Source organism: Podarcis vaucheri (assembly GCF_965113315.1).
Source record: "Podarcis vaucheri genome assembly, chromosome: 2".
Taxonomy (NCBI): domain Eukaryota; kingdom Metazoa; phylum Chordata; class Lepidosauria; order Squamata; family Lacertidae; genus Podarcis; species Podarcis vaucheri.
In genome coordinates this window covers 76,913,410-76,935,219 of record NC_138760.1, presented here as the reverse complement: position 1 = coordinate 76,935,219, position 21,810 = coordinate 76,913,410, and the positions used below count along the sequence as shown (strand labels likewise).

The window sequence follows — 21,810 nt, the reverse complement described above, 5'->3', positions numbered from 1 at the left end:
CCTAAGGGCAGAACGTTACATTTGTCCCTATTGAAATTCATTGTATTAGTTTGGACTCAGTTCTCCAATACGTTATGGTCATTTTGAATCCAAATTCTGTCTTTTAGTTTCCCCTCCCAGTTTGGTGTCATTCTGCAGATTTGATGAGCACCACCTCAATGCCTTTCTCCAAGTCATTCATAAAGACGTCGAACAACAATAATCGGCCCAGGACAGAACTCTGTGGCACCTCATTTGTCACTTTTCCCCCCAGGAGGATGAGGAACCATCAGAGATGGAGAACAGATACAGTTACCACTGTGCTAAATAAAAGACGCATCTTTGCATTTCCTGTTTTGGAAAACAGCAACAAGCAAATCTGTGTGCTTTTTTAATACACCAAACAAACAAAACCCTATCATGATTTGACTGGTAAACTGATCAATCTTATCTGCCCTTGCCTTAGAAAAAGCCCATTGAATATACTAGGAATAAATTCCAAGCATGAATAGGATTGGGCAGTACACATGTCTGCTGACAACAATAAAATAGTACAACATTCTAAAATCATTCATTATAAAATAAGCTTTGGATGGGTGTAGTGCTGGTGTGGATTTAAGCAGCAGCAGAAAGGCATCTTGTGCAATGAGTAAATGAGTGGTGGTGGATCTCTGAACTACCGGTAACTGCTGTTTTGATTCTCACATGCTGGATTTTGATCTTGCATAGAAAATCTCACATCTGCTTTTAAAGAAGAAATAGTGTATTGGGGGTGGAGCTACGAAAGGAATGACCAGCTACAAAGGACTGCATAAGGCTTTTAGTTTGGAGATGCAAACTAACACTGTTAAGGAAACAGAACTTGCTTTTAAAGTGGAACCAATAAAAAGTGTGGGCTGAAGAGAGTCTGAAGGCAAGGTGGTTTCTTCCAGGTGCCAACAGCAGAATTTCCAGCTACTGCTATTTATTGCCTGAGTAGTAAGTAGAGTCTGGGCCACTAACTTTCTTATTCTCAAAACCACCCAAAAGGAGTACCACCCTCACTCAAGACACTTTTGGCAGGAGGCCCTTTGGTATAGTGTATCAACACCATTATGTGAGATAGCAGCAGTAAGGAAAGGAGGAGCCTGAAAATCCCATTCATTTACATAGTCCGCCACATGGTTCGTTTGCATGGTCCCCAGCCTATTTAAAAGTATGCCGCAGCCCTGCTAACTCACTCACTCTCTCCACTTTAGCTCAACAATTTTGGTTGCTGAAAGTCTTACCTGTACAGCAGTCTGAAAGGATCCGGAGAGATGCCTTCTTCCCAGATCATTACCTTTCTGGTGGCTTTAATTGACTTGGCCCTCGGTGGGCTCGTCTCCAATGGCTTTGTAGTTGCAGTGATAGTCATTGAATGGGCTAAATGCAAGACCCTCGCGGCTAGGGAGCAACTTATTCTATCCATGGGTACGTGCAATATCTTCTTCACACTTACTCTGACTGCATTTTTAATTAGATACGGGTTAAAGCCTGAAACCAGCGACGGCATAATATTTGGCGTCTATTACTACTTTTTAGCCTTTGGCCTATTCTCCCGACTCTGGGTCATTGCCTGGCTCTGTGTCTTCTATTGCGTCAAGATAGTGAACAGCACACACTGCCTCTTCCTGTGGTGCAAGCTGAGGATATCGCGCCTGGTGCCCTGGCTTCTTGGGGGCTCTCTTCTCATCACGTTTTTTGCGTCCTTCATTGCAATTCAAAATGAGCAGTGCAATTCTCTCATGAGCAATGCAACAGTCAACAATGCAAACATGACACAAGGGAAGACAGATGTCAGGGGTTCAGAAGCAGAGACGCAGAGAAGGGTGGAAACAGAGAGCGAGGGGGAGGAAGCCGAAGGGAGAATGAGTGATGATGACGACCCGAGATCTCCAAGCCTAAGCAGTGAGTCAGAGGACTCCCAAAAGGGAGCCCCAGTGAGCAGAGCAAGGGGGGGATCCGGGGGGACACCCCAGGAGGAAGGGAACAGAGGAGATTCAGAGAGCAGCAGCTGGAAGTCGGGACCCACGCTCAAGACTGAGAGCAGCAGGGAGGAAGGCAGCCAGGCATCGGGTTCCGGAGGCCGTCAGCAGGAGGGAGGGCACGAGTCAGGGGTGGTCACGCCCTCCTCAGAGAGCGAGGCAACGGTCAAGAGGAAAGTAGAGAGTTGGGCGCGCGCGCCAAGTTCAAATGCAGCGGAAGCTGGAGCAGTAAGCAGCCCAGAGAGTGAGCCAGGTCCCAAAGCCCGCCGAAAGGAAGCGGAAGGATCAGGGGGTTCAGCGTCAGAGGAGAGTAGAAGGGAGGAGTCCCAGGGGGGCAGAAGGACCCAGAGACGTAGGGAGAGGCGAAGGAGGTGGAGCAAGGCTAGGGTATTAAGCTGGTGTGCAAGAGGCGGGGACTCAGATGGGTCTTCGCCGACCTAGGGCAGAAGGTGTAGAGCTGCACGCTGCAGTTCGGAAATGAAACCTGTAACTCAATAAAGACTCTTTTAAAGTGGACGCTGTGTGGCGTGGTCCTATGTGAGCTGGGACCTGGTAGCAGCTCTGACAGTAAGACCCATCTGCATCAAAGCTTCAGAAACCTGAAACCTCGCAGCGGGAGCAGAAGCCGCTAGGGGAGGAAGAGGGGTGTCTGTAAGCAAGCTCACAAAGGTTAGCAAGATGACGGAAGAACAGAGGATCTCCGCGCTGCAAGAGGCAGTGACCCAGTTGTCCTCAGAGGTATTGGCTTCCAAGAAACGGGAGGAGGAGACTACAGCCGCCTACAGAGACCTACACGCCAGGTTTGAAATGCTTGTTAAGCAAGGGCAACCGGGACCCAGACCGGAGGGCGTGGGATTGGCACGGAGAGCAGGAGGGCTTGTGGCTCACTTCGATGGGACTTTGCAACAGTACCCTAATTTTAGAGCAGACGTAATGTGCGCACTGCAACTGCTGGCAAAAGACTTTAGAGATGAGGAAGAGAAGGTGGGGTTCATATTGTCCCATTTGCATGGGGATGCCAAAGCCTGGCTGCGCAATTTGTGGAGGGATAAAGATCCGGCGCTTCAGAATGCAGATGCCTTTATCAAAGCGATGGATGCGTGTTTTTTGTCTACTATTGATGTGGATCTTGCCAGACGGGAGATTCATGGACTAAAACAAGGGAGGGCGAGCGTCCGGCAGTATCACGCCCGATTTTTTGCGCTGGTCAGTGCTTTAGAATGGGATCGGGATTCGCCCCCTGTCAGAGACCTCTTCTGGGAGGGTCTAAGTTCTGCGGTTAAGGATGAAATTGCAAGGGGGGAGAGGCCCCGAAGCACGCAGGAGGTGGTCCAAAGGGCGCTGACTGTGGGGGTGAGGCTGGAAGAACGTCCATGGTGCAGAGATGAAGGACGTGGAGGGCGCGAAGCAGTGAGAAGTTTCTCTTTCGTTCCGAGGGAAGCAGCGCGTGCGCAATCCACACCTCCGCCAGGAGGGGGAGGGGAACCGATGGAGGTTGGAGGTGCAAGGGCTCAGTCAGCAGCCAGAGCCCTAGCACCGGCAGCAGTGAAAGCGAAGCCTCCTAGAGGGAACAGGAAGTGTTACATCTGCGAGGATCCAGGCCATTTGGCGAAGGAGTGTCCCCGGAGGCTCCACAAGCACACTGCAGCCTCAGCAATGGTGACTGCAGCAACGCAGCAAGGAGAACCACAGCAGGGAAACGACGATGTCTGGCTGGAGACGGAGGCACTGGGGCCCAGCCAGACGCATCTGTGAAGCAGTCCCCAGCGATATTGCAACCCACGGATCCCCTCCCACCCAAACCAGTAGTGCAGCTCACAGCGTCTCTCCAGCTACCCGACGGCGTCACTATCGAAGTGCCGCTTTCTGTGGATTCTGGAAGCAACGCAGACTTTATAGCGCAGAGCTTTGTGGAGCAGCACGCTATACAGCTATTGCCTGCCACTCTGCCCCTGCAAGTCGTCACAGTGGATGGCAGAGAGTTGCTAGGGGGGCAGGTGGTGAAGCAGACGCCACCGATGGTGATGCGCCTTGGCAACCACAGGGAAGTCATCAGTTTTAATGTCACCCAACTGTCGGACACGCCCATTGTGTTGGGCATGAGTTGGCTGGACAGGCACAGTCCGACACTGGCTTGGTACCAGAGACAACTGATCTTCGGCTCCTCTTATTGCGCAGAACACTGCATCCTGCCCCGTCGGGAGGGAGAGGAGGAGGAATCACAACTGCAGTTGGGAACGTTGCAAGCGGTCCCCCACAAATACGCGAGCTTTTTGGAGGTCTTCTGCGAGAAGGAGGCGGACAAGCTACCCCCTCACCGGCCATATGACTGCAAGATTGACCTCCTACCGGGGGCGACGCTGCCGAAGGGGCGGCTATACTCCATGTCTGAAGATGAAATGCAGGAACTCAAACAGTTCATCGAGCATAATCTGGAGCGTGGCTTCATCAGAGAGTCCAAGGCAGTGGGGGGCAGTCCCGTTTTCTTCGTGAAAAAGAAAGACACGCCCCAAAAAAGACTCGTTGTGGACTACCGCCTTTTGAACCAGATGACCAAACCGTCTGATTACCCCATGCCCAGGATTGACGACCTCCTCGCGACGGTGCGCAAGGGACGCGTGTTCACCAAGTTGGACCTGCGAGGGGCGTACAATCTCATCCGCATGCGGGAGGGCGATGAGTGGAAGACGGCCATGTTCACACCGCTGGGCACCTACGAATACAGAGTTATGCCCTTTGGATTACAAAATGGCTCTCACTGTTTTCAAGCTTTTATGCATCACGTGTTGGAGGGACTCCTCTACAAGACATGCGTCTGCTTCCTGGATGACATCCTGATTTTCTCTGACTCGCAGCAAGCTCACGACCGAGACGTGAGGGAGGTGCTCAGCAGGTTGCAACAACATAGACTGTACGCCAAGCTGGAGAAGTGCCAGTTCGACACGAAGGAGGTGGATTTCCTGGGATACAAGTTGTCGGACAAGGGGATAGCCATGGACAGCACCAAGGTTCGTGCGGTATTGGATTGGAAGAGCCCGCGCAACCGGAAGGAGGTCCAGCGGTTTGTCGGCTTCGCCAACTTCTATCGCAAGTTTATCAAGGGGTTCGCGATGCAGACGGCAGCAATTACGGACACGCTCAGCTCCAAAAAAAAGAAATTCATCTGGACGGAGCAGGCGGAACAGTCCTTTCAAGCGCTCAAGCATCTCTTCGCATCGGAGAAGCAACTGCTGCATATCGACCCCAGTAAACCGTTGAGGGTAGAGACAGACGCGTCAGACAGAGCCGTGGGAGCTGTCCTGCTGCAGCGAGACCCGCAGGGGGTGTGGCGGCCGGGAGCGTTCTACTCCAGAAAGCTCAGCAAGTCGGAGCAGAACTACACCATCTGGGACAGGGAGTTGCTGGCCATTCATGCAGCTTTCAAGGCGTGGAGGCACTTCCTAATCGGCGCCAAGCACACGGTGCAGGTCTGCACGGACCACAAGAATCTGGAGCACTGGCGCACGGCTCAGTTCCTGAACCAGAGGCAGATACGTTGGGCGGAGTTCTTTGCTGACTTCAATTTCCGAATAGAGTACGTCCCAGGAGACACCAACATCATGGCGGATGCACTGTCCCGAAAACCGCAATACCTAGAAGAGGTGACGCCAGCGGCGGCCATGCACATCTTCGCACCGACGGCGTGGGCGTGTGCCTCAGCTACAGTAGACCTGGATGCGGTGCGACGTGCATTGCGGGACGACTCATTCGCGCAAGACAAGATGGCGGAACTGCTCAGAGGCACGGCTACCACGGACGAGTTCCAGGTGCGGGACGGCTTGCTCCTACGCAAAGGAGCTGTCTATGTACCAGGAGACGACCTTCGCGCCAAGGTACTGCAACAGTTGCACGACGCACCCACGGCCGGTCACTTTGGCACAGAGAAAACGATGGAATTAGTCGCGAGAGACTTCTGGTGGCCCAGGCTGAGAGGGGAGGTCGCGGACTACGTCGCGAGGTGCGACACCTGCCAGAGGGCCAAGCCGGTACACAGACCACCGGCGGGACTGTTAGAACCGCTACAAACGCCGTTTGAACCGTGGGAGAGGGTGGCCCTGGACTTTGTGACGGATTTACCCAGCTCGAGAGGCAAGACAGCTGTGCTGGTGGTGGTGGACTTGTTCACCAAGATGGCACATTTCATTCCGTGTGCGAAGGTGGCCACGGCGGAACAAACCGCCAAACTGTTCATAGATCACGTGTTCAAAGTGCATGGCCTGCCACGGTCTATCCTGTCCGACCGCGGACGCCAGTTCATCTCGTCTTTCTGGCAGAAGCTGATGGGTTTTCTAAATGTCAAGGTCAATCTGGCATCAGCAAGACACCCGCAGACCAACGGGCAAGCAGAGAGGGTCAATGCCATCATGCAGCAGTACCTGAGATGCTATGCCAATCAACAGCCTGCGACGTGGGTGGATTACCTGCCGCTAGCCGAGTTCGCTTACAACAACACGAAGCACGTGTCCACAGGAGTGACGCCGTTCTTTGCCAACAATGGGAGGCATCCCAGAACCTTCCCGGGACTGGAGAGAGTGGGGGAAGGAGAACCACAGACGGCGGACGCGTTCGCGTCAGAGCTGCAGGCGGTCCACGATCAACTCAGACGGCAGCTGGAGCTAGCTAAGCACGCCTACAAGGTGCAAGCTGACAAGCACAGGCGGGTTGGCGAAGTGATCCAAGTGGGTGACTGGGTCTGGTTGGCAGCCCACGCAGTGCCGACCAGGTCACTTGCCAAGAAGAAGTTGGGGCACAAGCAGATCGGTCCGTACCAAGTCGAAGCGCAGATCAACCCGGTAGCCTTCCGACTGGCGCTGCCGGAGGGTTCCAGAATGCATCCGGTGTTCCACAGGTCGGTGCTCACTCCCTACAAGGCACCTCACAGGTTCCAGGAGCCAGGGACGGCGCCAAGTCCGCTCCGGGAACGGACGGAGACGCGGGGGGTGAAGCACCAGGACCACATCAACGAGGTCACGGAGATTTTGGACTCCAGATGGGGGGAAGGGGGAGTCGAATACCTCTTAGCCAGAGAGGGCACCCGGGCCAGCGCCAATAGCTGGGTACCAGACTACGCTTTGGAGGAACCCCTGCTCAAGGACGAGTTTCATGCCCTCTTCCCACACAAACCCATGCCAGCGAGCTTCTTCGACGACTGGTTGTTCACACCCACACTTTCTTCCAGCACGTTCCATGGATTCGACTCAGAAGGGGAACCCGCACGGAGCACCCGTTCCCCAGAAGGTTCACCGGCAGGTTCGGCATCAGGCAACTCGTATTGGTGGGACGATCGACCAGAGGAGCAATGGCGCAGGAAGTGGCTGGAGATGCCAGGTCGAGCGACCGACGCAGAGACTGACATGGACGTGTTCGGGGAGGACCTCGGGTTCGAGCACGGCGGTACAGAGATGGAAGAGCAACAAGTCAACGTCGACGACCGCGAGGGGGAAGACTCGGAGGTCTTCAGTTGGCGGCCACCCACGGGGAGCGACCTGTATCCAGCATTCCCTCCCATGATGATGGAGCACCCAGCACCCACACCTGACAGCGGGGAGGGGGGAAGGGGGGGCTTCGAGGGGGGGATGGATGTCAGGGGTTCAGAAGCAGAGACGCAGAGAAGGGTGGAAACAGAGAGCGAGGGGGAGGAAGCCGAAGGGAGAATGAGTGATGATGACGACCCGAGATCTCCAAGCCTAAGCAGTGAGTCAGAGGACTCCCAAAAGGGAGCCCCAGTGAGCAGAGCAAGGGGGGGATCCGGGGGGACACCCCAGGAGGAAGGGAACAGAGGAGATTCAGAGAGCAGCAGCTGGAAGTCGGGACCCACGCTCAAGACTGAGAGCAGCAGGGAGGAAGGCAGCCAGGCATCGGGTTCCGGAGGCCGTCAGCAGGAGGGAGGGCACGAGTCAGGGGTGGTCACGCCCTCCTCAGAGAGCGAGGCAACGGTCAAGAGGAAAGTAGAGAGTTGGGCGCGCGCGCCAAGTTCAAATGCAGCGGAAGCTGGAGCAGTAAGCAGCCCAGAGAGTGAGCCAGGTCCCAAAGCCCGCCGAAAGGAAGCGGAAGGATCAGGGGGGTCAGCGTCAGAGGAGAGTAGAAGGGAGGAGTCCCAGGGGGGCAGAAGGACCCAGAGACGTAGGGAGAGGCGAAGGAGGTGGAGCAAGGCTAGGGTATTAAGCTGGTGTGCAAGAGGCGGGGACTCAGATGGGTCTTCGCCGACCTAGGGCAGAAGGTGTAGAGCTGCACGCTGCAGTTCGGAAATGAAACCTGTAACTCAATAAAGACTCTTTTAAAGTGGACGCTGTGTGGCGTGGTCCTATGTGAGCTGGGACCTGGTAGCAGCTCTGACAACAGAGAATAAGCTTGTCTGCTTTCTTGAAGGCTTGCTTCTAATTGGTCATACTGTCTGTCCCTTTCTTATAGTTTTCCTTTGCTCCATCCTGGTTGTAACCTCACTCTGTAGGCATGTCTGCCAGATGACAGGTAAAGAATCCAAATTTAGGAGCCCTCAAACAGAAGCCCACGTCAAGGCAGCTGGAACAGTGCTCTTCCTCCTGATTCTTTCCATTTTTTTTTATGTGGCAGAGACCTTGTTTATAACTGGACAAGCTGGAAAAAGCATATTTGCTACTTCAGTGTGTGTAACAGTTATAATATCATATTCCCCTGTGCAGGCTGCCATCCTGGTGTCGGTGAATCCTAAGCTCAAGCAGGCAGCTGCCAGCATGCTTCCAAGACCAAAGCCTTCATAATTCTTTGATGTTGCATTTTGTAAAAAGAGCTGGCTCAGGGGCCCCAAGCCTGGTCAAGCGTAGGGTGTGAAGGGGAGAAAGGACTGTAACACTTTGTTTGCTCTCATGTTTTCAATCAGCATTGTCCTGCTCCTATCATGGCTGCTATTTGCAATGCTGGGAAAGCCCCTCTTGGTTCCAGTCAGTGCTATCCTGCCACTGCGATTCTGATCGGGAAAAGGAAGGATTAATGGTTAAAGTCCCCTGCCCTCCTTGCCACAGTCACAGCCAGCCTTCTCTCCCCACCCACTCCGCAGGGCAGCTACTTTCTTAAAATCAAGCCTGCTACATCTCTTCAGGATCACGGGATAAGGACTCACTGCTGAACAACTTACACCAGGTATTCCTCAAAGTACAAGGCTCATCTAATACAGCAAGACAAAGCAGATGCCACTTACAGCCCCCAAATGAAATCACTCACACATTTCATCAGTTATCGACACCCAAGTCTGGAGAATGACACTTCCCTCTCACACGCCTTGGCTGTTGACTTATACATCCTCACAGACATCTCCTGATCCAAAACAGCTCTTCCCAAAGAACAACATGCCCATGACAGGGCTATGGAGATGGGGAACGCAGACGCTGTCCACAGACTTACTCTGGGAAAAGTGTTTCAGGGTTAATGATGCCATCCCAAACCTCAGGGGATTGTTCACCTGCTCACCTTCCAACATGATGTCTGCCATCATCTGCCAGCACTCCCCTTTTGCTTTCTATAGAGGAGGAATGAGATACAAAATGGACAAAAATCTGATGTCAAAAATCTCAATATTCAAAAGGAAGTGGCGGAACACTGAAACCTTCTAGGTCCTAGGACACAGTGTAAATAACCTGAAAATAGCTATCCTGCAGCAAAGGAACTTCAAAAGAGACACTGGGACATGAAACCACTGAATTACATCAGGAGTTTTCACCGATATTATTTATGAACTGAACTGACACAAAGAACTCCTCACACATTCCATGTGCTTAACGGTGCCATGATATCCACATTTAAAAAAGGGTTTTGGAAATTACCACTGTTAACTATGTAATTATCACTGGCTGAAGTTTTCATTTCCCTTTGACCTTGTTTTTTTTTAATGATTGCCCACACCCAGATGTATATTTGTACTGGCAACTCCAGGACAACATGCATAAATGTGCTAGCCTTGAGTCTCTTCACCATTCTTATTTGTTTTTACATGATGTAAAATAAAAGCCTAATTATATCTTGTAGTATGTACCTTATTATGTCAGGAGGCAATAAACATTTTCTGATCCTGAAAAAAAACCCTGTTACTTTATTGCCTCCCTTCTTTCACCCTCATGAAACAACATATTCATACATTTTCAATTCCTGTGGACTATGATGAGTTAAGACTCCCACATACCCTTCCTTCCTTCCTTCCTTCCTTCCTTGAACTCCATTCAGTCTCATCTTCTTTGTAAGGACACTAAAGTCTGTCTCCATCACAGCTTCACCTCCCTCTGAGTTCCTACCATGACCTGCTCCTTCCTCAGAGTCACCTGCTCTCCCTCTGGATCTCAGAAGGGGATGAATGCTTCAGTGAAGGACAGGTCTGCCAATGGCTATTAACTGGACAGAATGGGTAGGCTATCACTTTTGTGGACTGTCTGTGGCTGCTAGGAACAGCTGCTTGGCTGCTACATGATGGAGTCAGAAATTTTTGATCGTATGGCACACTTATATTCTTGATTCTTGGGTACGTTTCCAAAAACAATTCAAAGTGTTGGTGCTAACCTTTAAAGCCCTAAATGGCCTCGGTCCAGTATACCTGAAGGAGCGTCTCCACCCCCATCATTCAGCCCGGACACTGAGGTCCAGTGCTGAGGGCCTTCTGGCAGTTCCCTCACTGCAAGAAGCCAAGTTACAGGGAACCAGGCAGAGGGCCTTCTCGGTAGTGGCACCAGCCCTGTGGAATGCCCTCCCACCAGATCTCAAAGAGAACAACAACCAAACTTTTAGAAGACATCTGAAGGCAGCCCTGTTTAGGGAAGCTTTTAATGTCTGATTTATTACTGTATTTTAATATTTGGTTGGAAGCTGCCCAGCATGGCTGGGGAAGCCCAGCCAGATGGGCTGGGTATAAATAATAAATTATTATTATTATTATTATTATTATTATTATTATTATTATTATTATTATTATTATTATTATTGGGTTGGATCAGCCTCTGTGCATCTATGTCTCCCCACAATATTGTGTCTGATAGCATTTCCTGTGTGCCCCAAACACAACATATTTATTATGTTAGTTTGCTTCCCCCTCCCTTCCCTTTATGAAGCTGCTTATCTGATATTGAGGGGCAATTGATGCACAGAGGCAATGTCAGAATTAGATGTTTCAAAAATCAAAGGTATCATCTCTGTAAGTTACTTTCTCCCTAAGATGATATTATTATTATTGTTATTATTGTTGTTGTTGTTGTTATTTATTATTATTATTAAATTTGTTAGTCACTTTTATCATACATCTCTATAGGATTTGAATTCTATTTGCCTGTCTTAGGGATGTTTTGCCTTTGTATCATGCCTGCCTGCCCACACTGCAAACAGGATAGAACGTAGGTCCTGTTTTCTTACACCTGTTCATTTAATAAATTTCCTTAGAGATAGCTCAGTCAGTAGAGCATAAGGCTCTTAATCTCAGGATCGTGGGTTCAAGCCCCTCATTGGGTGAAAGATTCCTGCATCGCTGGGGGTTGATCAGAGTTTCCCAAACCTGGGTCTCCAGCTGTTTTTGAACTACAATTTCCATCTTCCCTCACCATTGGTCCTCCTAGTGAGGGATGATGGGAGTTGTGGTCAACAACATCTGAACGGCCAAGTGAAATAAGTTAATGTAGAGGTAACCTAATGTCCTGCAGACAGCAGCTGTTGGTGGGATTGGGCAGTCTTGCTTTCCTCACTTCCCAAGTCCGAGGTCCATGCTTATTACTGAGAGGGAGAAGAGATGAGCAAGGCAATTCGGGTGAGGAGGTTGATGCACCCAAGCCACAGGGAGGACTACGCTGAGATCTCTGCTACCTTGCTTCCCTCTCTTGCAGCAACCTAGAGGGACCCTGAGAGGCAAGTCTGTCTTACCCCATGTTGTCAGCTCCTGCCTGAAAATATTACTGGAACCAACTTTGATCACTCAAAGCACCACATTTCTCTTAATGTGTTACGTGGCATTTCTCTTCCTCTCTCTGCCCTTTATGAAGGTTGAGATCCAGAGCGCGCTCAAAGTGTGATGGAAGCACAGATGCGGTGCAAGAATTAGACATTTTACAGACCCTAATAAAAGATGCTGTCCTTTGCTATTTGCATTGCTATAATTACAGCTGAGGATCAAATAGGCAAACAGATCCAGTTACCAATGTGCTAAATTAAATACACATCTTTGCATTTCCCGCTCTGGAAAACAGGACCAGCAAGCAAATCTGTGCTTTTTAAGGCACTAAAAAATCCACAATCCTATCATGATTTGCAAGTAAACCTACCAATCAGGAATGCAATCGCAGGTGCACTAACCTTAGAGAAAGGCCACTGAATATAGTAGGATTGGGCTGGACATGTCCCTCTGTTTAAAGATCCAAAAGTTTAGATCTTTGGCATGGCAACAGTGCAGTCAAAATGGTAACTGAATCACACACACAGTAAGGTCTTTTGGAAAAACTAGGCAGAAGAAATAAAAGTACTGGGTAGTATTAAAAATAGGTTCTACATTATAAATATACTGGGTTCATGCAGAGCTGGAGTGGAGAATGTGCAGCAGTGCAGAATGTGCAATAGAAAAATGAGTGCAGCTGGATCTATGTGCTAAGTCTGCTATTGTGGTTGTTACAGACTGCAATTTGAGCTTGCATTGATATGTTTTTAAAATAATAAATACTGTACTGCGGTTAAAGAAATTAGCAGCAGGCAAAGGAAAGGAAAACTTCATTGGAAATAACAGCAGATAGATTTTACTTTGGGGCATGCTGTTGAGGAAGAAGCATTTGCCTATAATCTGGGATCAAATAAAAGAAAAGGCTGCAGAGGCCTGGGAACCAGAAGCAGGAGGGTCTGAGGACAAACAAGCCAGCTGGAATTTCCAGCTCCTCCTATTCTTTACATAAACTCTGGGCCACTGCAAAGTGGTTGCCTGTGGCAAGCTTTCTTATTCACGGGCCTGGCAAAATGGAGCAGCTGCCCCCCCCATTTATACAAAGTGGAGTGACAGGCAGCCCTCTGATACAGTTTCTGTCCACACCACTATGCCAGATAGAGGCATTATGGAAATGAGCAGCCAGAGAGTCTCATTAATTTATAATTTGGTTCACAGTTCATTTGCATAGTTTCCCAGTCATTCATAAAGATGCTGCAGATGTTCTGTCTCACTTGCACACTGCATCTCAGTGGGGCAACTTTGGATCGGTGGGGCAACTTTGGATCACCTGGTACAGTAATCTGCAAGGATACAGAGAGATGCCTTCTCCTCAACTTATTGCCTTTCTGGCGTCTCTAGCTGTCCTGGCTATCGGTGGGATCATCTCCAATGGCTTTATTGTTGCAGTGATAGTCACTGAGTGGGCTAAAAGCAGGAAACTTGATGCTAGAGAACAACTTCTTCTGTCTCTAGGTATGTCCAATATCAGCTTCTCGGGTGTTCTGTCTCCATATTTAATTAAGTACTACTTAATCTCTGACTTTAGCAGCCCCTTAATATTACAAATATGCTACTTCATTGGAACCTTTCTCACATTCTCCCGATTCTGGCTTACTGCCTGGCTCTGCCTCTTCTATTATCTCAAGATCGTTAACAACAACTGCTCCCTTTTTCTTTGGTGCAAGCTGAGGATATCACGGATAATACCTTGGCTTCTTGGGGGATCTCAAGCCATCTCCTTTCTTGTTTCCTTCTTTGCACTGCAGAGTGCGTATATTAAACCCCAGGGAAGCATTACAAACATGACGCAAGACCAGACAGAGGTTGATTTTGCTACTACCGGTAATTTCAAAGTCTTCTTTTTGATTACTGGTGTTGGCTGCCCGTTCCTGATAGTTTTTCCTTGCTCAATCATGGTTGTAGCCTCACTCTACAGACACGTCTACAAACTGACTGGGAAAGAATCCAATGTTAGGAGCCTTCAAACAGATGCTCACACGAAGGCAGCTGGGACAGTCCTCCTCCTGCTGGTGCTTTCCATTTCTTTTTACGTGGCAAAGATCTTATTTATAACTGGCTGTATTAACAAAGATATAGTTGCTGTTTCAGTGTGTATAACAATGATACTAATGTACTCCCCTGTGCAGGCTGCCCTCCTGGTGTTGGTGAATCCCAAGCTGAAGCAGGCAGCTGCCAGGATGCTTCCAAGAAGAAAGCCTTAACCATTCTTAGGTGTTGCCTTTTGTGAAGAGCTAGCTCAGGGGGCCCAAGCCTGGTCAGGAGTAGAGTGTGCATGTTTTCTCCAGCACACAAACTGGAATTGACCCCTCCTATCATGCCTGCCATTTGCCATGGGAAGAAAGGGCCTATTGATGCCAACAGCAGATTTCCTCCCACTGTGGTTCTGATTGGGATGGGGGGTGATGAGTGGTTAAAGACTCCTGCCCCACCTTGCCCCAGTCACAAGCAGCCTTGCTTCCTCCCCCTAAGTCAGCAACTTCCTTTCTTAAAATGAAACATTAAAATCCCTTCAGGCTCATTGGTCAAGGCATCTAAGAATTGCCATAGGAGAGACCGAGATTAGAAAACAGCAAAACAAAAACAAAGGAACTTGATGTTTACAGGCACCTCCTGCTCTTGAACAGCTCTTCCCAAGAAACAACATACCTATGCCAGGGATCTGTATACCAGGGAGCAGCCCCTGTGGCAGACGCAGATGCCATCTCTGTCTACAAATTCACTCTGGCAATACTATTACACAGCCTTAGAATGCTGTTCACAACATCAGGAGTTTGTTCACCTCCTCATCTTCCAATGTGATATCTGCAATCTTCTTACGTGATATCCGCCATCAGAAACTCCTTTCTGCATTCTACACAGGACAAACACACCAGCCTATATGCAAAATAAGAAATGGACAGAAGTCTGACATCAGAGATGGCAATATTCAAAAAGCCTTTGGCAGAATGCTTTTATGACACTCTGTAAATAACCTTAAAGTTGCCATCCTACAGCAAAGGAACTTCAAAGGGACACTGCGACATGAACCATTGAATCACAATATATCAAGAGTTTCAGTGCTATCATTTGTGGAGTGAACTGAGTGAAATAATTCCTTGTCCATTCCTTGTACTTAACAGTGCCATGATATCTGCTTCATAAAAAATTGTTTTGGAAATTACCACTGTTAACCATGTAATTATCACTGTCCAAAGTTTTACACATTTCATGTCCTTACTTTTTACAGTCACCACACCAACACACCCTTGCAGCTCAGAATAATTGTACATACATTTTTTCTAGAGGGGAAAATGTTTAGGGAAGCTTTTAATATTTTATGAATTATTGTATCTTAAGGTTTTGTTGGAAGCTGCCCAGAGTGGCTGGGGAAACCCAGCCAGATGGGCGGGGTATAAATTATTATTAATTACTACTACTACTACTACTATTACTATTGTTATTTTCTGCCTTACGGCTTTTCACTGTTCTTGTTTGTTACAGCATGTCAAATAAAAGTCTTATTATTTACTGATGTGCTTTATTATGCCAACAATCCATTAGCAATTGCTTATCTTGAATAATAAGCCTCTTACTTTTTGCCTTCCTTGTTTCATTTGTATAAACTCATAAGTTTTGCCATTACTGCATATTCCTCCATTTTGAATTCGCACTATGTCATGGTTCTTGCCTTTTCCAAACATTTTGCATACCAGTCTTGAAACTTTGCTCACATAAAATTTAAATTCCCTCTGTTATACTTGGACCATGTGTGTGTGTGTGTGTGTGTGTGTTTATAGGATAATAAAATATAACAAGGGTAATATGACAAAGGTCAGATTTTGACTTTAGAAATTGTTATACCAAAATCAGGTACCCTGTAAAGAAAAAGAAAGAAAGAAAGAAAGAAAGAAAGAAAGAAGCAAGCGATCAAACAAGCACTATTTAATCTGTTTTGGCTGAAGATAATGGCAGAAATCGTAAGTTGCAATGCAAATTCTTATTCGTCAACCTTGCCAGCAAGATTAAGTTCAATAGGCACACCATCCATACATTGGCTTAATGTGGATCATGAAGCCCTATTGTATCTCCTTCAATTCCCCCTTGTCTTCTTCTTCATCTACTTCTGTCCCACACTTTCCCCTCCCTATATCCAGAGTGTCCTATGAAATGGATTTAGCTTCTCCCTCCCTGGAGTTCTCCGATTTCTTCCCACTTCCCCTTGGCAACTGGTCCCCTTCTCCACGATGCCCTCATCTGGGACAGATGACCAACAGTAGAATATTGCATGCCCATAGGAAGGCTAGACCTTTATAATTTCCTTTTTCATCAACCACAAGCGTTTCAAACTTTACTAGGCAATTTGGACACCTGGAAAGCTACCCTACCATCCACTACTTGCAGATGTTGTTAAACACCAACTACCAGAAGCTTTTGTGGCTTTTTTGTGCATCAAATGTCTCCCCTCAACATTTTGTGTGATTGCAGTTCTTGCATGCTCAGAACACAACATATTTCTTACACATTAGTTTGATTTCTCTCTCTCTCCCTGCCCTTTATGAAGGTATTTATGCACATCTCATGGGGCAACAGAAGCACAGAGGCAGTGCAAGAACCAGCTGTTTCAGAAATCTAATAAAAAGTACTGTCCTTTGCCTATTTGATCCTCAGTTGCAAATACAGTGATGCAAATATAGAATGGAATTAGTTACTGCTTTGCTTAATAAAATACATATCTTTCCATTTTCTGTTCTGGAAAACAGCACCAAGCAAATCTCTATGCTTTTTAAGGCACTGAATAAACCCAAACCTATCATGTTTTTACAGGTAAACTGATCAATTAGGGCTACAATCTGTGCATGCTTACTTTAGAGTAAGTCCACTAAATACAGTAGGATTAAATTCCATGGTTGCATAGGATTGGGCTGTCTGTGTCCCTTAATTTAAAAACATACTTCAGAAATTAACAACAATCTTGAGCAAAGTGAAAAATGTTACTTTGGAATGACACGGGCAATGAGGTCTTTTGGCTAAACTAACAGAAGAAACTAAAGCATTTTGCAGTATTACAGCTTTTTCTGTGTTATGAATAGACTGTGGGTCAGTGGAGAGCTGGAGTTACTGTTTATTTTATTTAACAAAATTTATGTGCCCATGACTGTAAAAAAACCCACAATCCTTCTAACTGGTTACAAAAATATAAACAATAAAATTCTCAATAAAAAGTTTAAGAACAAGTACAGTCGTACCTTGGTTCTGGAACGCCTCGGGAGTCAAATGTTTTGGCTCCTGAACGCCACAAACCCGGAAGTGACTGTTCCGGTTTGCAAATGTCCTTTGGAACCTGAACATCCAACACGGCTTCTGCAGCTTCTGATTGAGTGCAGGAAGCTCCTGCTGCCAATCGGAAGCCGCGCCTTGGTTGTCTAACGCTTTTGGAAGTCAAACGGACTTCCATTTGACAACTAAGGTATGACTGTATGTATTTAAAAGCAGTCATAATATAATTAAAATCAACAGTAGCGAAAAAGAGAAAAACACATGTACAGTGGTACCTCCGGTTGCGGGCGGGATCTGTTCCGGAGGTCCAGTCGGATCCCGAGGTTTCCACAACCTGAGGACCACTTCTGCGCATGCACACGCAGCAAAACCCAGTAAAATACTTCCAGGTTTGCCGCACGCACATCCCAAAGTTTACGTAACCAGAGGGTTACGTAAACGGAGGTACGACTGTAACTTCTGTATGTCTATACAGAACATTTTAAGCAGGCACCAGAAAGAGCACAGCAAAGGCATATGTCTGATATCAATAGGCAGGGAGTTCCAGTTTAGGTGCTACCAAATTAAAAGATCAATTTCTTACAGCTACTGAACAGATATTATGTGGCATCTGTAACCATGACAGTTCCACAGATCAAAGCCATCTTGCCAGGATACAAACAAGCTTATCCCCCCTCATCCATCCCAAGTCTGTATCAAGGAATCAGCCCAGGGCCCACATGGCTTCTCCTGATTCAGAACTTCTGGACAAAGGGAGCTGAGGATCAGCATACAAATCGCACCTGGCCCCCAAAGTCCTAATGGCTGCTCCCAGCAATGGGGATAGAATAGTGCCCTATGATACCCCATATTGTAACCACCAGGGGTGGTCCTTCCATGTTTCAACAGCAGTATTTCCAGTTCCTCCTATTCTTTACCTGAGCAGTAAAATCTAGACCACCAACAGGGTTCTCTTGGGCAAAATTTCTTGTTCCACATAACCGCCAAGATGAAGCACCAATTCGATTTATACAAAGCCATTCAATATAGTTTGTCATCAACACCGCTATACTATCTAGAAGCACCATGGAAATGGGCAGACCAAGAGTCCCATGAATTTACATAGTTTGATGCATAGTTCATTTACATAGTTCCCAACCCATTGAGAAAGTATACTATAGACCTGCTTCCTCACTTGGACCCCCCCCCATCTCAATGCTAGTGAAAGTCTAGCAGTCTGCAAGAATCCAGAGATATGCCTTCTCTCCCAGATTATTGCGTTTCTGGTGGCTGTAATGGACTTGGCCCTCTCCAATGGCTTTATAGTTGTAGTGATCATCACTGAATGGGCTGAATGCAGGAACCTTGCTGTCAGCGAACAACTACGGCATTGGGTATGTCCAGTGTCTGCTATACAGGTTTCATGGTTCCATTTTTCACTAGGTAGTACTTAATGCCGCAAATGCTCTGTTTTTAAAACCTTTGTCACATTCTCTTGATTCTGGCTCACATCCTTGGCTCTGCATCTTCTATTGTATCAAGATAGTGAACAGCACCCACTCCTCCTTCCTTTGGTGCAAGCAGAGGATACCAGGTTTCTTGTGGGATCTCATCTCACTGCCCCCCCCCCCCGTTTGCAGTGCAGAATATTTATAAAATAATCCACAGAAAAATACCAGACAATGTAACAAACGTGACAGGAAAGACAGACTGAATTTTTCAGCCCTTTCCCACCCTTACTGGTTCTGGCTGTCCCTTTCTTGTGGTTTTCCTTTGCTCCATCATGGTTGTAGCCTCACGCTTTAGACATTTCTGCAAGATGACAGGTAAAGGATTGAATTTTCAGAGTCCCCAAACAGTAGCTCACATCAAGGCAGCTGGAAAAGTGCTCTCCCTTCTGATGCTCTCTTTTTGCCTGACAGAGACCTTGCTTCCAATTGGACAGGGTAAAAAACACACCCACGTATGTTATTTTAGTGTGTGTAGCAGTGATACTAATGTAATCCCCTGTGCAGGTTGCCATTCTGGTGTTGGTTAATCCCAAACTCAAGCAGGCGGCTGCCAGGACGTTTCCAAAAACAGAGACTTAACAATTCTTAAGGACATTGACACTGGCCAAACAGAGAGCATTGTGTTTAAGTTATTGGTTTGGGGTGTGTCCCCCCCCCCCCGTGTTGTTCTGTTAGGCACACAGGTTTCTTATTCCTGTGCTGAAAAGTACCAATAACAAGGATTAATAAAATTCTTAGGGCCAAACTAGAGTGTAGTACCTTTCCCAGGCCTGATAATGCCATCAGCAACATAAGGGATTGATTCTCCTCTTCATGTGATATATGCCATCTGCCAGTTATGCCCTTCTGCATTTTACACAGGGCAATCTCTATGCAAAATAAGAAATGGACAAAAATCGGACATCAGAAATGGCAATTTTAACTGTCTGGTACACTGTACACTGCAATGTGAATCCACTAAATTACAATACACATCAAGAGTTTTCACTGCTATATTTGTTGACGGAACAGCAAAAGAAAATTCTTAGCACATTGTATTTATTTACCAATGCAACAATATCTGTGACATCAAAAACTGTTTTGTGAACTACAACTGCTAAATACGTAATTCTCGTTGTCGGAGGTCTTGCACATTTCATTTCCCTCCAACCTCACATTTTACAATCTCCACACCCAAAATATTTATATATGTACTTGCCACTCAGGATAACATAACATGCTTAAATGCGTTAGCTTTTAAACCTATTTGTTGTTCTTTTATCATGTCATATAAAAGTGTTATTATCTCCTGAGGTATGTGCTTTATTATGCCAATAATCAACAAACATTTTCCAATCTTGGGGGGAAAACCTGTTAATTTTTGCCCTTCCTTCTTTCATCCTTATAAAACTCACAAGCTTTGCCATTGCTGTATATTCCTACATTTAGGGTTCTCACTGTGACATAGTTGTTGTTGGTATATCAGTGTTTCCCACATATTTTGCATACCACAGTCTTGAAGCTATAATCTTATATGACATTTAATTCCCTCAGGGACCAGTTTGGTTATGTATAGCTTAGTAGATATAACAATAAAAACAAGAAGGTTGAGTTTTTTATTTTAGCACCTATTATTCCAAGATCTGGTGTCCTGTAAATAAATAAGTAAGAACTATCCACACTGCCTTGTAGTTATAAGCAGCAATACACATTCTTAAGATGTCAGCTTTGCTACAAGAGTCAAGTTCAATTTGACAGTTGACTGTTTGCTGCAGATTTTCTGAAAAGGACCTGCATCGTGGCACAGTGGTAGAACATCTGCCCATGCAGAAGGTCCCAGCCTGAATCCTCAGCATCTTCAGATAGGGCTGGAAATGCCTGCAATCTGACATCCTGGGAAGCTGCTCCCTGTCAGCATAGACAGTACTGGGCTGCAGGGGTCAAAGGTTTGACTCTGTACAAGGCTGCTTTCAAGGCACCAGCAGCGCATCTTTTAAGAATACACTGAAAGAGGAAAGGGATTCCTGTCAGGGATACAAAGGCTAAATCTATTCCATGGGTAGGCAAACTAAGGCCCGGGGCCCGGATCCGGCCCAATAGCCTTCTAAATCTGGCCTGCGGACGGTCTGGGAATCAACATGTTTTTACATGAGTAGAATGTATGCTTTTATTTAAAATTCATCTCTGGGTTATTTGTGGGGCCTGCCTGGTGTTTTTACATGAGTAGAATGTGTGCTTTTATTTAAAATGCATCTCTGGATTATTTGTGGTGCATGGGAATTTGTTTTTTGTCCCCCCCAAAAAAATATATATAGTCCGGTCCCCCACAAGGTCTGAGGGACAGTGGACAGGCCCCCTGCTGAAAAAGTTTGCTGACTGCATATCTATTCTATCTGGCAATCTTCATGTGGCATGGTATGTATCTCCACAGGCTGGCTGCTTTTTAATATTTGAGATCCTTTATTTCTCAGCTGGCTGCTGACTTTCAGAGTCCGCTTCCTTAGAAAGGTAATGCATAATCCACTGTGCACTGTTCATAAAGACATCTGCTTCAGCTTCCACTCCACTTACAGCATGATTCTCTTCTGGGTACCACAACAGCCTACAAAGGGAACAACACAAAATTATATTTTAGAAGTTCCTGTGGACTATGATGAGCGAAGACTCTCATATATAGCTTCTATGTCCTCCCTTCAGTCCCATCTCCTTCTTTGTAAGGACACTAAGGCATGTCTCCATCACAGCCTCATCTCCCTCTGAAGTCTGCCATGACCTGCTCCATCCTCAAAGCCACCTGCTGTCCCCCCTGGATCTTAGGAGAGGATTAGATGCACCATGAAGGACAGGTCTATCAATGGCTATTCATCGGAATAGCTAAATGGAGCCTTCATGTGGAAAGAAACAGACTCAGCATGCTGCAGGTGGAAAGAATGGGTAGGCTATCACTTTTATGTGCTCTCTGTTGACTCGTAGGAACATGTGGTTGGTTGTTATTTATTGGAGTCAGACATTTCTGATCATACTGTGGTCTTATCTACATTGAATAGTTTGATTTATGTACAACAAGGTCTCAAAACAACATGGTGCTATTGCATTTCCCGTGTGTTCTAAGCACAACACATTT

General features: G+C 47.0%; 3 protein-coding genes and 1 long non-coding RNA gene across 6 annotated transcripts in view; 2 read left to right on the top strand and 2 right to left on the bottom strand.

Annotated features, from left to right (window-relative positions):
• Positions 1-1,277: 1,277 nt before the first annotated feature.
• LOC309527704 (taste receptor type 2 member 1-like) lies at positions 1,278-9,375 on the top strand (the record flags this gene model as incomplete). The annotated part of the gene is made up of 2 exons (XM_082214596.1): positions 1,278-1,796; positions 8,369-9,375. 2 exons carry the CDS (start codon positions 1,278-1,280, stop codon positions 8,762-8,764), a joined length of 915 nt encoding a protein of 304 aa, XP_082070722.1. The 3' UTR covers positions 8,765-9,375.
• Positions 8,872-19,520, bottom strand: LOC309527721. Of its 3 annotated transcripts, XR_014217293.1 has the most exons (5): positions 19,467-19,520; positions 14,608-14,835; positions 12,324-12,372; positions 9,405-9,519; positions 8,897-8,970 (listed from the first exon to the last, which is right to left on the bottom strand). It is a non-coding gene; the product is annotated as an uncharacterized lncRNA (long non-coding RNA). The 3 variants fall into 3 exon arrangements; XR_014217295.1 differs by lacking the exons at positions 12,324-12,372; positions 14,608-14,835; positions 19,467-19,520 and having other exon boundaries at positions 8,872-8,970; positions 9,471-10,024; XR_014217294.1 differs by lacking the exons at positions 8,897-8,970; positions 9,405-9,519; positions 12,324-12,372; positions 19,467-19,520 and adding an exon at positions 18,937-19,431 and having other exon boundaries at positions 14,731-14,835.
• LOC309527705 (taste receptor type 2 member 8-like) lies at positions 12,477-14,587 on the top strand. The gene has a single exon (XM_082214597.1). The coding sequence runs from the start codon at positions 13,260-13,262 to the stop codon at positions 14,160-14,162; it is 903 nt and encodes a 300-aa protein (XP_082070723.1). The 5' UTR covers positions 12,477-13,259; the 3' UTR covers positions 14,163-14,587.
• A 208-nt stretch (positions 19,521-19,728) lies between the features above and the next one.
• Positions 19,729-21,810, bottom strand: part of APEH (acylaminoacyl-peptide hydrolase) — a 67,549-nt gene continuing 65,467 nt past the window's right edge. The window contains exon 45 of the mRNA XM_082212077.1: positions 19,729-21,288. Coding sequence (XP_082068203.1) covers positions 21,147-21,288 — 142 coding nt within the window. The 3' untranslated portion in view covers positions 19,729-21,146. The remainder of the gene's footprint in view (positions 21,289-21,810) is intronic.

What these genes read in the sequence shown, in the direction of transcription:
- LOC309527705 (XM_082214597.1), top strand. Translation starts at nt 13,260, where the DNA reads ATGCCTTCTCCTCAACTTATTGCCTTTCTGGCGTCTCTAGCTGTCCTG.